The sequence below is a fragment of the Abramis brama genome, assembly GCF_963993115.1.
Source record: "Abramis brama genome assembly, chromosome: 11".
In the NCBI taxonomy this organism is placed as follows: Eukaryota; Metazoa; Chordata; class Actinopteri; order Cypriniformes; family Leuciscidae; genus Abramis; species Abramis brama.
The window spans coordinates 10,831,883-10,845,332 of record NC_139973.1 but is presented as its reverse complement, the minus strand read 5'-3'; the positions used below and the strand labels follow the sequence as shown (position 1 = coordinate 10,845,332).

General features: G+C 37.8%; 1 protein-coding gene across 1 annotated transcript; it reads left to right on the top strand.

Annotated features, from left to right (window-relative positions):
- Positions 1-795: 795 nt before the first annotated feature.
- frs3 (fibroblast growth factor receptor substrate 3) lies at positions 796-10,165 on the top strand. Its single transcript, XM_084129929.1, has 8 exons — positions 796-1,039; positions 3,019-3,143; positions 3,282-3,370; positions 3,523-3,709; positions 4,968-5,129; positions 5,417-5,538; positions 6,314-7,225; positions 7,916-10,165. Exons 3-8 carry the CDS (start codon positions 3,305-3,307, stop codon positions 8,342-8,344), a joined length of 1,878 nt encoding a protein of 625 aa, XP_083986055.1. The 5' UTR covers positions 796-1,039; positions 3,019-3,143; positions 3,282-3,304; the 3' UTR covers positions 8,345-10,165.
- Positions 10,166-13,450: the final 3,285 nt, after the last annotated feature.

Genomic DNA, 13,450 nt, shown 5'->3' with positions numbered 1-13,450 from the left:
CCTCTCTGTTCAAATAAAAATATCCCAAGAACATGTTAAAAAATATAATATATATATATATAATGCTTAAGTTAACACAAAAGATCTGAGAATCTGATATATTTTTTAAAAAGGTCAGACACTCAACCTTTTGAATGAAAATGCATCTTTTGTATATAGAGAAACCCCCCAAAAATGTTATTCAAAAATCCATAATATCTGTAAAAATATATACAGTATTTTTTATATATATATATATATTAGAAAACTGTTTCCTGTGTATTTAAGGTGCAATGAAAATATTTTAGTACTTCTTACTTGATGGTAAAAACACACACAAAATATTTTTGTAGAAAATGGTATGTGTTTTGCAAAAATGTATGAATACAAATATGTAGTCTCTAAAAACTTGGTAAATGTGTTTTAACCTATATGAAAAATATTTCTCTTGTCTTTTTATCACCTGGCGTAGAATTTCACACACCTCATACAAATGGCCCTAAAAAAAATGTCTTCTTCTTCAATAAACTATCGGACAGTTGATCATAAACTAAGTAATGAATATTAGACAGTTACAACCCATTCAGAAATGAAAGTTTGAACCATTTCTCTAATAGAAAAACACCTGTTTGACAGAATACTGCATGTATAAAACCAATAAGAATTTGATTTGTCTGTCTTAAATGACAGCAAGGTGGATTTAAATAGAGCTGCTGCCAACACGTCATCGTGTGATGCTCAAACACATCTTCTGGTCCTCCAGCATATTCTACCTTCTTGTCGCTCCAGCAGCCCTCGTTGTCTGCCTGAACTCTCACCCTGGTGGTCGGGAAATGTCAAAGAGAGGCCCGTGCCGCAGCAAGGGGGCGTTACGGGGGAAAAAAACAATTGCCTTTATTGTAATATTTCCACGCAGTTCTATTTTCTCAGTCTAACCACTAGAATAAGCATCAAAACGACCACCACGCCGACCGCCAAGTCCGATGGTGTAGCATCCGCCGTGGACTGCTGTTCGCATCCTTCATCTGTCTCGTCTCGTATTGCAATCATTGCCAAACATGTGAGTAGCAACCGCAGCTGAATTGTTCTGCAGTAGCCTAAACGTGTTTTGATGCTGCTGGTACAGCGCGAGCTCTATCGCATCCTGCTCTCATTCATCTCGTTAGTTTGCGTGAATGTGCTGTGTTTGATACACATATAACTAGCATCCAGCTGCAAACGGTAAGTGGTCGTGTAACACTAACGTTGATACAAAGGCTGGAACGTAGCGAGCGAGCCATCTCCATGAACGCCGCAAGTGTTGCTTTCACTGGTTCGACTTCTACTTTGCTTTTCTGTCTTAGCATTTAAAAAGCTAGTCCTGCAGATTTGTGCAGCAGTTCTACGCTCTTTACGACTGGTTCTTGGCTGTGATGTGCTACTAGACGTTCAAGTTGCATCTGTTTGTCACTAAGTGTCTATTCGGAAGACCTGCTGCACGAGATCTGGATGTACGATTCTGGTTTATTGCATAAACTACAGACAAAAAACACAATTTTCCAGGTAACAAACGCGTCTGGTCCTGCATGATAGACCTCAGAGAATCAAACGTGGATTTCAGGTTCGACTGTGCAAATTGCTGTGTGAGGCATGAGACATTGTGTGGCCTGATGTTATGAACTGACATGCTCATATATACTGACTTATCAGTATACAAAAAGAGATAAAATATTAAATGCATTATTTCCAAGCCTGCCTTTATTGCATTGCACAGTTTCCTTTTTCTGTGCACTGTATGGCACTAATACTATGTTAGTCTGGGGTTATGTGGAAAGCAACTTTATGACTGGGCCTTCATGTGCAGGACAAACTTTATTAATGAGTTGCACATGAATTCAATTGAAGGGCCAGGCACACATTTAAAATTCTGTCATCTTCCAGCATTAATCTTTTTGCATTTAATCATGCATGCTTCATTTTATTGAAAGTTTTAAATGCTCATGATGCTATATTGACCAGCGTGAGCACTGGATTAGTAATTTTAAGTCATGTTAATGTTGATATTAATATTAGCAGACAATAAATATAATTATACAAGTTTTATTTTAGCATTATATAGTAGTTAATCTCATTTTTTTATAATATCAATTGGATTTGAGTTGACATTTTTGTGAAAAACTGCTGTTTAAATGTTAGACACATCAAGTTTTTTGTTCTATTTGTCATTCTTCTTTCATGGTCGTTTCTAGTTTTTACAAGCATGCAGAGAATCAGAGCAAAAAGTTTGAAGAATGAAATATTTTTGCATGTTTTAGGTATTCATGGCAAAATAATAATAAGTGTAGTATAATTTCAGAACAAAAGGTATTATTTTATTTATTGTTTTTATTCATACATTGTGAGATTTTCTGATGTGGTCCAGCATGCTCATGAAAATTTTAATTAACGTGATTTTCTGATCAACTGCTGTGTTGATGAGCTTGCATTACTTGTTACTTGCAGAAACTGATCTTTGGTTTTTAATTGATGGACACAAATATTTACAGTTTTATAGTGTTTCATTTTAAGTGATTCGTGAGATTCAGTTCACGAATGGGTCTAAAATCATGTTTACACTGAATTAGATAGTAGTTAGTGGTCATTCCACACTTACAGAAAGTAATGACACCTGTTGGAATTTTGCCTATGGGTTTTTAATATAATAATGCATTATTACAGTTACTGGGGAAACACAGTAACACAACAATGCATAAACATTGTACTCTATATTTGGGCAGTTTGGGTTTGGAACCTGAAATACAAGATGTGGTTATCATTTATTAGTCATCTTTTTTAAGAATCAGTGCACATCTTATAGGCTGAATGTGAAACCATGAATTGCAAGCTTTTCTCTTGAGAATAAGATTCCCAGTAAAGTAATTACGTTTTATTTCTCCAGTGGGAGTCAGAGGAGACAGATAAACTTCATTCCCTGTGTCTTAATCACAGTAGTTCTTGAAAAAGAGGACAGTATACTCAGAGGATTGCACATCATGTCTTTTCTTTTTCTCTGCTTCATAGGAGAAATGAAATATTTGTGCACTGGGCCTGGATGCTCCTACAAGCACACCCCACTTCCGCCATGACACCCAGCAGAGGATTCTGGGATTGACGCAAGCATCACTCCCACTAATGGCCTGGACCAGGTGAGCATGCATAAGTGTACTTTTTGTCTCCAGTCATCTCTTTATGCATAAATAACAAATTATAAATGTCCTGCTTATTAACTTCTAGCTGTCTCCATATATTTCTAGCAATAACTTACCCGTCTGTCCCTGTTTAAGGTTTCAGCTGGCCTGCTGAAGCTATGGGGAGCTGCTGGAGCTGTCTATACAGAGACGCTATCCAAGACAACCATCTCAACAAATTCAAGGTGCTTTTCACAAGACACCTGTGTATTCACACTTTCTGATAGAAACAAACCTTTTAAAAAAGTACTGTGGTGGTAATATTTGGTGGTAACAGCTGCTAAGTTCGCCTAGTAGAGCATCATTTGGATCTGAGATAACTGGTGATGTTTGATAGGTGACTAATGTGGACGATGAGGGAAATGAGTTGGGCTCAGGAACCATGGAGCTCACCCAGACAGAGCTCATTCTGCACACACGCAAACGTGACGCCATCCGGTGGCCATACCTTTGCCTGCGGCGATATGGTTACGATTCCAACCTCTTCTCTTTCGAGAGTGGCCGTCGGTGTCAGACAGGACAAGGTGAGATGATTCTTACCTCTACATTATGCAGATGGAAGACTGAATTGTGTGTAAAGCAAATACAGAAACCGTCTGTGAACCCCTTACATTTGTTCATAGAGTAATACATTAATATCCGCACACTTTTTCAGTGGCGTCGGTTCCGGAAGAATTTTTCCATTCGTTTTTGCCACCAAGACAACCAGCTATGAGGTGAAACACAATGTTACAAAGTTTTATTTGAAGCAAAAAAGTATTTGAAAATCGGACAAAAAGACAAATGTACAAGACTGTGTACTCAATGGCTTTAAATGAAAGTTGTTGATTAAATCAATAGAAGCAATATATTCTAGGTTTATTGCAAAATATGCATATAAATATAAATAAGTATTTTAACGTCATTCGGAGTGATCCATGGAGGCTCTTTTGGCACGATTTGCTTGTTGCGACTGATTGGTGGAATTTTTATACAGCATCATGGGTAATGTTAGCCTGGCTCCGCCCTCCTGCGTACTTCCGCTCAATTTCATTTTCCTTCAGTAACTCCGTCTGGGATTGTGGTGTATTCTTTGGTTTTCTCCGATCAATTTTTAACCGGTCCAATCAGCGAACAGAGGGAGTGGCTGAGAACGATGACGTTGAGATCGTGCGCTAGTTTGAGTTGACATACGTCACGACCAAAAGTTAGCGATTGGTTATGGCAGATCCAGAGTGACTCTGGTCAGATCCAATAGTTTTAAACTTCAACAGAGTACCCGCCTACAAGGAAGTTAACGCTTGTCAATGGAGAGAGGCCAGACTCTCTGTACAAATGAAATGTACGAGAGTCTGGTAGAACCAGGCTAGGGTAATGTACTTTTTCACAATAAATTTAACTGTTAAACACTATTATTTTAAAAATAAGTTAAAATAATGTCTGCTGAAGCATATACCATTGATTAACAACCTCTGAGCTCACAGTAGGTCTAATGTGGTCTATAAAGGTTTGTAAGTTATTGTTAAAAATCAGTTTCCTTATGGAGAAAGTGAATGAGTTTTTACTTCTGGAACCTGACTGTTGCACTCTGTTTGGGGGGGTGGTTGATATGGCTATTTAATTGAATGTGCATACTAGTTATATTAATTGTAGTTATTGTTAAATTAAGTTCAATTTAATGCTGTCATCCTGATTTAGATGTTTTGTGTGCCAATATATTTTTGCGCCTTCCCCCATGCATAAAAGTGACACTCCACCTATGCATTTACTATTTTTCTTTGTTGTTCTTGTACGTTTTGACAGGGATATTTGCATTCAAGTGCTCTCGTGCAGAAGAGATCTTCAACCTGCTGCAGGAGTTAATGCAGTGTAACAGCATCAATGTGGTGGAAGAGCCCATGATCATGACCCGGCCCGGGCATGCGCCAGAGATGGACATGCCTCGAACTCCACAGACACCCAATAGTGAGCTGGAATATCTACACACTTGAACAAATAGGGTTTCATATGTACATGTAAATGAATTTTAATGTCACATCAATGGTATGGCTTTTTTTATCAGTAGAAAAAGTGCATGCACATTTAAACACCTAGCCACCTGTATTTGCATATCTCTCCATTCATTAAATGTCTCTCACAACTTTATTTTTATGTCTTGCTCGACAAAATCAGAGCTTTAAACAGAACTTTTATAGGAGGGATACCTAAATATCACCTGCTTAAGTGTACTGTGCTTTGTTCTGTTTGTGTAGCCCCTGCGTTCCCGATGCAGGGTTTTCCTAATGGATACCCAGGATACCCAATCAGTGCAGACTCATCACAGCCCTCTCTCACCAACGACCTCAGACACAGCCTCATGGGACTGGATGACCAAGTGAGAACAAACACCTGCCTGTGCACATATACAGAAGCCACAAAAAGTATCTGGACGCACAAGCAGCACTGCTTTAGCCACAACATACCAAACCAAACAAATAATGCTAGAACTTTTCTCCAAAAATAAGCTGATTTTGCAATGGGAAAGGTCACCCAAAAATGATCATTTTATTATCATTTACTCACCGTCATGTCGATCCATACCTGTATGACTTTCTTTCTTCTGCGGAACAATTTTTGTGGAATTTTTTTTAATGATTGGACCTACATGAGAGTAAATGATGATAGAATTGTACTTTTTGAATGAACTAACCCTTAACCAATTAATCTCAAAAAATAATTCCAGTGGATGCATGAGGTCACTAGCATCACACAGGGGTTCTAGCAGAATAACCACAGATTAAAGTTCATAACATTATAACAAGCTTCGCTTGAAAAGTGTGTTTGTTCTATTTTATAAATGCCTCTTTATTTGATGTTGATTTATTTTCTAATGCACTGACAATTTATGCATTTGTAAGTTTGGCTTAAATTAAAAAAATAAAAATAAAATAACCTTTTGAGGCCTTTGTACATTTGAATAATAATAAAACTTACTTTGCTTGAAATGAATTAGGTGATCTAAATTTATAAATGGACAGGACAGATTCTGTGCACCACACACATCTTTTTCCAGGTGTTAAAATATCCATACTGTAACACTTATCCCAGGCTATTATTGTGCAGCAAGTCACTTAAATAGCAACTAACGAAACTTTCTCGCTTGTTTTCAGACTCATACATATGTGAATACAGTGGGAATGGAAACTGACCTCTCGAGCCGCCACTGTGTCCACTCCCTGCCCGAAGTGCGGCCCACCACCTACCCGGAAACCTCAACTACCACCACCATACGTGGAGGCCCAGTCCCGGGCCAGCCCAGCTTGCACTGCTGCCCTCTGGACGACCCTCACAAAGACCCTCAGGTCTTCCTCCAGCCTGGAGCCCAGGAGGTGAAGTTCATGTTGGGTCCGACCCCAGCACAGCGCCACCTGATGGAGAGAGACAGAGACCGTCACGTCACTCACCCGCTTCGAGCACCAGATGGCAGCTCTGAAACAGAAGGAGAGGAGACTCCGTCTGTACACATGTGCAACACACATTCCTATCACCATTGCCATCATCTAATGCACCGACATCCGAGCATGGAGCCTTGCTCAGAAAGCCAGCTGACATATGAGAATATCAACGGACTCCGAGGGGCACGTAGGCAAAGGCTAAGTCCGAGCACTGTGTCCCAATCTCAGTCTTTGGGCTCCAGTAGCAGTAGCAGCACCACCGGTGATTCCCGCACACATACACATCCGCACTCCCTCCCGCTGACGCACACGCACGCTTCCTCACTGCCTCCGCAGGGATATGGCTGTGACCGGGGAATGGGGGTTGGTGGTCATCGGCGCACCGCGTTGCTCAACTATGAAAACCTTCCTTCGCTCCCCCCGGTTTGGGAATACCGTGCGCTTCAGCGTGATGAAGAAGAGGATCAGGATGAAGACGAGGATGAGGATGAGTACGAGGAGGAAGAGGAAGAAGAATATGATGAGTACGAGTATTCTGAAGGGCCCGCAACCCCAAACGGATATCATCAGGAGAGTGGCGGTGGGATTCATCGCGATGCTCTGCAGAACTATGTCAACACTGAACAGGTGTGTAAACAAAAGCGCAAGCAAATACATATTGCTTGTGAGAATATGCCAAATCTAATTGCATATCAGGGAACTGTAAAATAGGGATTTCCAGGCATGGAAAGTCATGCAAATTAGATAAATTTCATACATTCAACATGTATAACAATGGTCTATAACAATGTACTGTATATTATAGTTATGTTTAGCTCTAAAAATAAGTATTGCTCTTAGAGACTTCAATCTATAAAAAATGATTTTTAAAAAAATTGTGGAAAAACTTGTGACTACTAAACAGGTACGTCAACAAAAGCACAAGCAAGTAAAAGTATGGAATATGCCAAATCTAATGGGAAATATCAAGGAATTGTAAAGCCTGGAAAAGTCATATAAATTCAAAAGTCAAATTTCAATGAACTATAATAAAATTGAAAATGAAATATATATATTTTTTTATTATAAAAATGATGATACTATATGAATATAAAAAAGATCACATGAAAGTCACAGAGTCAGGAACATTTATGTAGTGATCATATACTTTTACATTTATGCTCAACTCTAAAATAATTGAATTGGCTAGGTATTGCGCTTTGAGAGTTGAATCTGTATAAAAGGAGTTTTTAAAAATCTGGAAAAGTCATTAGTCAAAAAGTGTGGGAACCCTGTGACTAGTAACACTGAAATGTACTTGCATGCAAACTCTAACAGCTACAGCCTCCAACACGTCTTCGTCACGCTTGCCATCCCCACCCTCACCCACCTGAGAGGGCCAACCGCGTTTTCAACTTCGACTTCAGACGTCAGCGAGCGGGACGTGGCAGCGCCACCTGCGAGCAGCATAGCCGTCACCCGCCGCCTCCTCCCTCTCGCCAGCTCAACTACATCCAGGTGGACCTGGAGGGTGAGCCCTCTGGTTGCTCGGGACACGGAGGAGGGGCTCAGGTACCACAGAGACCTCCTCCCCTCAAACGTGGCATGGCTGCCGCCGCAGCGGCTCCATCTTCCCGTCGCGGAGAATGCTATGCCGTGATTGACCTAAAGAAGACAGCAGCCATGTCCAACCTACAGAAGGCTCTCCCTCGGGATGACGGCACCTCACGGAAGACACGCCACAACAGCACCGACTTGCCTCTGTGAGAGGGGAAAAAAGGGATAGAGAGAGAGTTACAGGTATGCCAGGAATAAAAATGAGGGAAAATGTTCAGGAAAGAGAGTTTTGGTGGTATTTTCCTCCCACCATTATCGTGAAGCGATATTTTCTCATTTTCTACACTCATACCAACTGCTGCTTGATGAAATAGTAACTGTTGAGCCAAGCACTGAGCATTTATTTATTTATTTTTCTCACATTTTGTGTGGGAAGGTTGGGAGATGATAGTGAACTACTTATCATATGGTTATTATATGTTTTTTTGGTAGCTGTCTGGCCTTTGGGCCAAAGAATTGGGTTAAGAAAAAAATATTTGATTCAGGAAACTATCTGCAGTGTTTCTAAGTGTCTTAATCCTTTATTTTTTTATGTTATTTGTCATTTTATGGTTTGTTGGTTATTTAAAGGGATACTTCACCCAAAAATGAAAGACAGCAACCTGCTGGATAACAAAAATATATATTTTGAGTGATATAAGGATGAATAATTTTTGGGTGAACTATTCCTTTACTTTTCAGTATAGGCAGCATAGTATTTCGACACTTGAGCAGAAAAGGACTTGAAACCACCACAAGTGTTTCATTATCACATGTAAGATAATACTATAATTATCAAAATAGATCAAGTTTTCAAATAACTGAACATTCTTCATCATGATAAAGATACTCCAGCAGTTTCTCTCATGTTGTCTGTTTCAGTTCCCATATAGCTATGTGGTGGCTGCAACAAGGATAAAGAGAGCGAATTGTTCCGTATTTGAATGCCTCTTGACTCTTCTATCCTCAGGAATTGATTTGATCAATTCAGTTTGCACTTATCTTTCTTAAATTGTAACTGAGCCTCTCCTAATTTCATAATTCCCACTAAGGCATGGTAAAATAAAGTTTACCCAATTAAAATTAATTATTCAGAATGTGATCAATAGTCTTTATGGTGGTTTTGAGATGGAGAGGTTTTTTTTAGTGCTAAGATCCAGACTTTGGCCCAGCAAAACGCATAGAAAGGGAGGCTAATTCTGATCCAAAAATGAGCTTATTTTGTTCAGTATCTGCTCAAGCTTTAGCTATAAGCACCATTGCAAGTTCTTTTTAATTTAGCTATATCCGTCTCTTTTTTTCACTCTCCCCAAAATTGAGTCCTTAGCAGTCATTTGCATTGAAAAATAAAGTAAAACAATATTTTCCAAAAGGGTATTTGTAGATAGTTCAAGTAGAAAGTAAAATACAATAAAAACGACTATTCTCACGTCCCTAAAGTGATAATATAGAGAACCTGAGAGTGACAATTTTCTGTGAATCCAAGAGTGTATTTATGTACATCTATGTTTTGTAAAGCTATGTAAAGCACCATATGCATATTCAGAGGTAAGAATGTTAATTATTTTTTTATATCTTAAAAAATATCATGCCAGGAATCATGAGGCAAAACATATTTATTTAATTTAGAATTATCTAGCTCGCTGTCTGTCAATTTATTTATTCATTTAATTTATTGTTTCGTATTTGAATTATTCGTACAAGTAGATGTTGTTAGATTAGTCATTTTAGAGATACCAAAGGTGGTATGGGAGACCACAGAATCAACCTTGGTATTATTTAATGTCTTTTTTAAACTGCAGTTTCATGTTGAATAATAACTGTATTTGAACATATTGTGCCAAAAATATAATATCACTGAACTATGTGCCATTGGTAAATGTTGAATTTTAGGGCTAACAATCAGCAACATGTAAGACATAAATGCAGCTGTTCCTTACAATTACATCATGATCAGTTCAGGACTTTATAATGTTTTGTCTACAAGTACACAAAAAAAAAAAAAAACCCGACATGTCAGCGTATTCCCAGTGAAATCCCATTGTATCTATCCAAATTAGTTAAAAGGGATATTTTATAGTCTCTAACATTACTGCTGTTTTTCATTGGAATTTCATAAATCAACTATTTTTATAACACAGTTGGTGTTCTAAAATTGGACATGCATCTTTTTTTCTTTTTCAGTTTTACCATTCGCTGTCTTATGGTTGTTAACGCAGCCCTAAAAATGAATTTATTTCTCACCAACAATACTGATGTAGCTATACATTTCTGAAGTTATGAAAATTTTGCTAGGGACCTCCAAGAGCTGAGGTTTTTATCTTACTTGCTTGGCATGGACATAGACCTAGTTTTTCAAAATCTCACTGGCAGCCATATTGTTCTGAGTGCAGGGCTTTGTGGGCCTGACTTATTGTGGATTATTAGCAAAAAGTTGATAATTACTAAGAACAAAACGTATATCATGTGAGAAACCAACATCACAGTAGATTTAAATGTTCTGTGAGAAGCCATAATTGAAAGGAAATATTTTAAGGGTTAGAGTAATGTGATTTATTTTTTTATCACCCAAATTTTTCTAATTTAAAACTATTTAAAAAAATGAAAATAATCGATTTAAAAAGAATACGCTAGTACATCATTGTGACGCTTTTATTTCAAGAGCCTTGCAGTTCAATACAATATTGCTGCCAAATAGGAAATCCAAATAAAATCAACATATTACACTCACAATCACAATTACATAGAATTATTATGTACTTTAAGAATGCGATGATGAACTATTTGGACACTTTTAGACACTTTTCAGAGGATCAATCTAGTTTTTAACATCTATATTTTATTATTGTGGTATGATAAACATTTTGCAATAACAGCTAATGGAGTCATATCAGAATTTGTTTGAGTTGTTCAAGAACATGTTCTGTGATACAAGTCACAGCTGTGTCTGTGTGCATTCAGAAAGGACTGGATCAGCAGTAGGTTTACTGTCTTTCTCAGGCCTCATCTTGATAAACATGCGCTATATGTGTATTTAAACCAGGCTTGAGGGATAAAAAAATCTAGTCATCTTGTCTGTAGGTGTGGGATCATAGAGAACTCGATTGTGCCATAAGTGATTTTCATCCACTCTTTTAAAATAACGTGTAGCTATAGTGGAATTTTAAAGGTACAGTAGCACTACTAACTAGAATCCTGTGTTGACTTTGATTGCGTGGGGCCGCTTTGGAGCGTAAATGCTTGTTTTGTTGGTTGCTTGGTTGGTTTTTGTTTTTATACCTTCCATACACATCATTCTTTTCATTCATTATCAGGGGAAATCAGCACTTGAGTTACATGTTAGACCCAGGTTATTTGCACTGAAATTGCAATGGGGTGAGCAATCATCTGAAAGTACTGTAAATCCCTGTGTGAAATCCTGATTTTTCAAAAATTTACCAAGAAGTGCAATGACTGAATGTGCTTATTGACCTAAATGGGAAATAGTTTAAACCTTTGTTTCCATGAAAACAACATTGAACCTCTTAGTTCTGGAATACCACACCACTCATCGAGTGATCATAATTAAGTTTCTCATCTAAACCTGGGATGGTATTCCACTTGAAGAGGGTTTTGCAGTGACCTTATCGAATGACCTGTCCTATTTGGCGGTAGACTTACATTGTCATAATAAAGCTTAGGCGAAGCTCAATGACTGTGATGTACTGTACATTAATGTGAATGTGTCTCAAATGTGTCCGAGTTAACGAGAGAGAAAGAGAGCTGCCCGTGCATGGACTCTGTACCGGAGACTGCATTTCTGAAGCTCCTCAAACTGTCTCGCTCTCAAACGGTCTTACTCTCTGTATGAATGTACCACACAGAGATGGACTTGTAAAATGCTCAGATGAGGTGATTTACACTCAATGTTTCTATCCTCCCTGATGAAAAGATGTGTTAATGTAAATGTTTCGTCTCAAGAATTCCGATTTCAATTCGATTTTTTTGATTGTTTCTTTATATACAGTATTTACATTTTCTTGTAAGTATGTAATTCTGTGTATGTACATAACATATATGGGTATGCAGTTGCAGTCAGCTTCTCCTGTGTTTGTTTGTGTTGGCGCAACAAGACACTATACTTTTGCCACAGCCATTTGTAGAAAGAGCAACGCCTTGACAGTCATTCCATTAGATGGACATTGCAGTCTCTATAAACAGATTGGAGATCTCCTATAGTCTGTTGATGTTGCAGTCACAACCCTTCCCCATTCTTACAATGCAAAGCAGGCATGCCCCATGTTGAATGTTATTTTCAGTCATATAAACTTTTGAAGAGAAAGGCTTGTATAATAAAAATGAATGTGATTAAATGTAATGTCAACATTAAAACTGGAAATATCATCGAGTGTTACATGTTTAAATGTCTGAGAACAAGATGGATAGCTCTTGAAAGAAACGTGAACATTGTGTACTGTACTTTTCCTTTGTCAACTGCTTAGTCCACTAGATGGCAGCAAAGGCTGCATTATTAAGAGCTTGTAAAAGAAGAAACAAAGAAATGAAACATGTTAAGAAGTATAAATATGGTTTACACTTAGCAGTGGCAACACATTTTGCACATCAAAAATTTGCAAGGGAAAAACGTACTCAACAGAATAAACATTAATTAAACATCTATTTATTATTAATCATCTGCACTTTTTTAACAATGGTTGCCGAGTTATTATTACTATTACTCATTGAGATAGAATATAGAAAATATCAGGTAGCCTACAGCGTTTTAAAGAAAATGTTTAGGGAAATAAAAGTGGTTAATTTTTTTTCCACACCAAAACTTTCACATTTAAAACAGGTGAAAAACATGTATTTAAAGAGTGCTCCTCTTGCTACATCATTTTGAATACTTTAAGAGCCTTTAATTCGAGTTCAATACGATATGCTGTCAAATAGTAAATCCAAATAAAATGGAAATGAAAAACCTTACAGCAATATTTATCCTACATCTAGCTTTCTTGAAGGGGTTGATTATGATTTCACTTTTCTAACTTTAGTTAGTGTGTAATGTTGCTGTTTGAGCATAAACAACATATGCAACGTTACAATGCTCAAAGTTCAAAGCAAAGGGAGATTATTTTCTTTTAAAGAAATTGCTTTTTAAGGACTACAACAAACGGCTGGTGGGGACTACACGACATTCGTCTGGGCTTAGTGACATCACCAACCCTAAAATTTACATAAACCCCGCCCCCTGAACAGATTTATATATTATCAAGACAGAATATGCTAATCAATGAC

Coding starts and splice junctions, on each gene's coding strand:
- frs3 (XM_084129929.1), top strand. CDS start 3,305: ATGGGGAGCTGCTGGAGCTGTCTATACAGAGACGCTATCCAAGACAAC. Junction 5,130..5,416: donor AACTCCACAGACACCCAATA/GTGAGCTGGAAT, acceptor CTGTTTGTGTAG/CCCCTGCGTTCCCGATGCAG. Junction 5,539..6,313: donor TCATGGGACTGGATGACCAA/GTGAGAACAAAC, acceptor GCTTGTTTTCAG/ACTCATACATATGTGAATAC.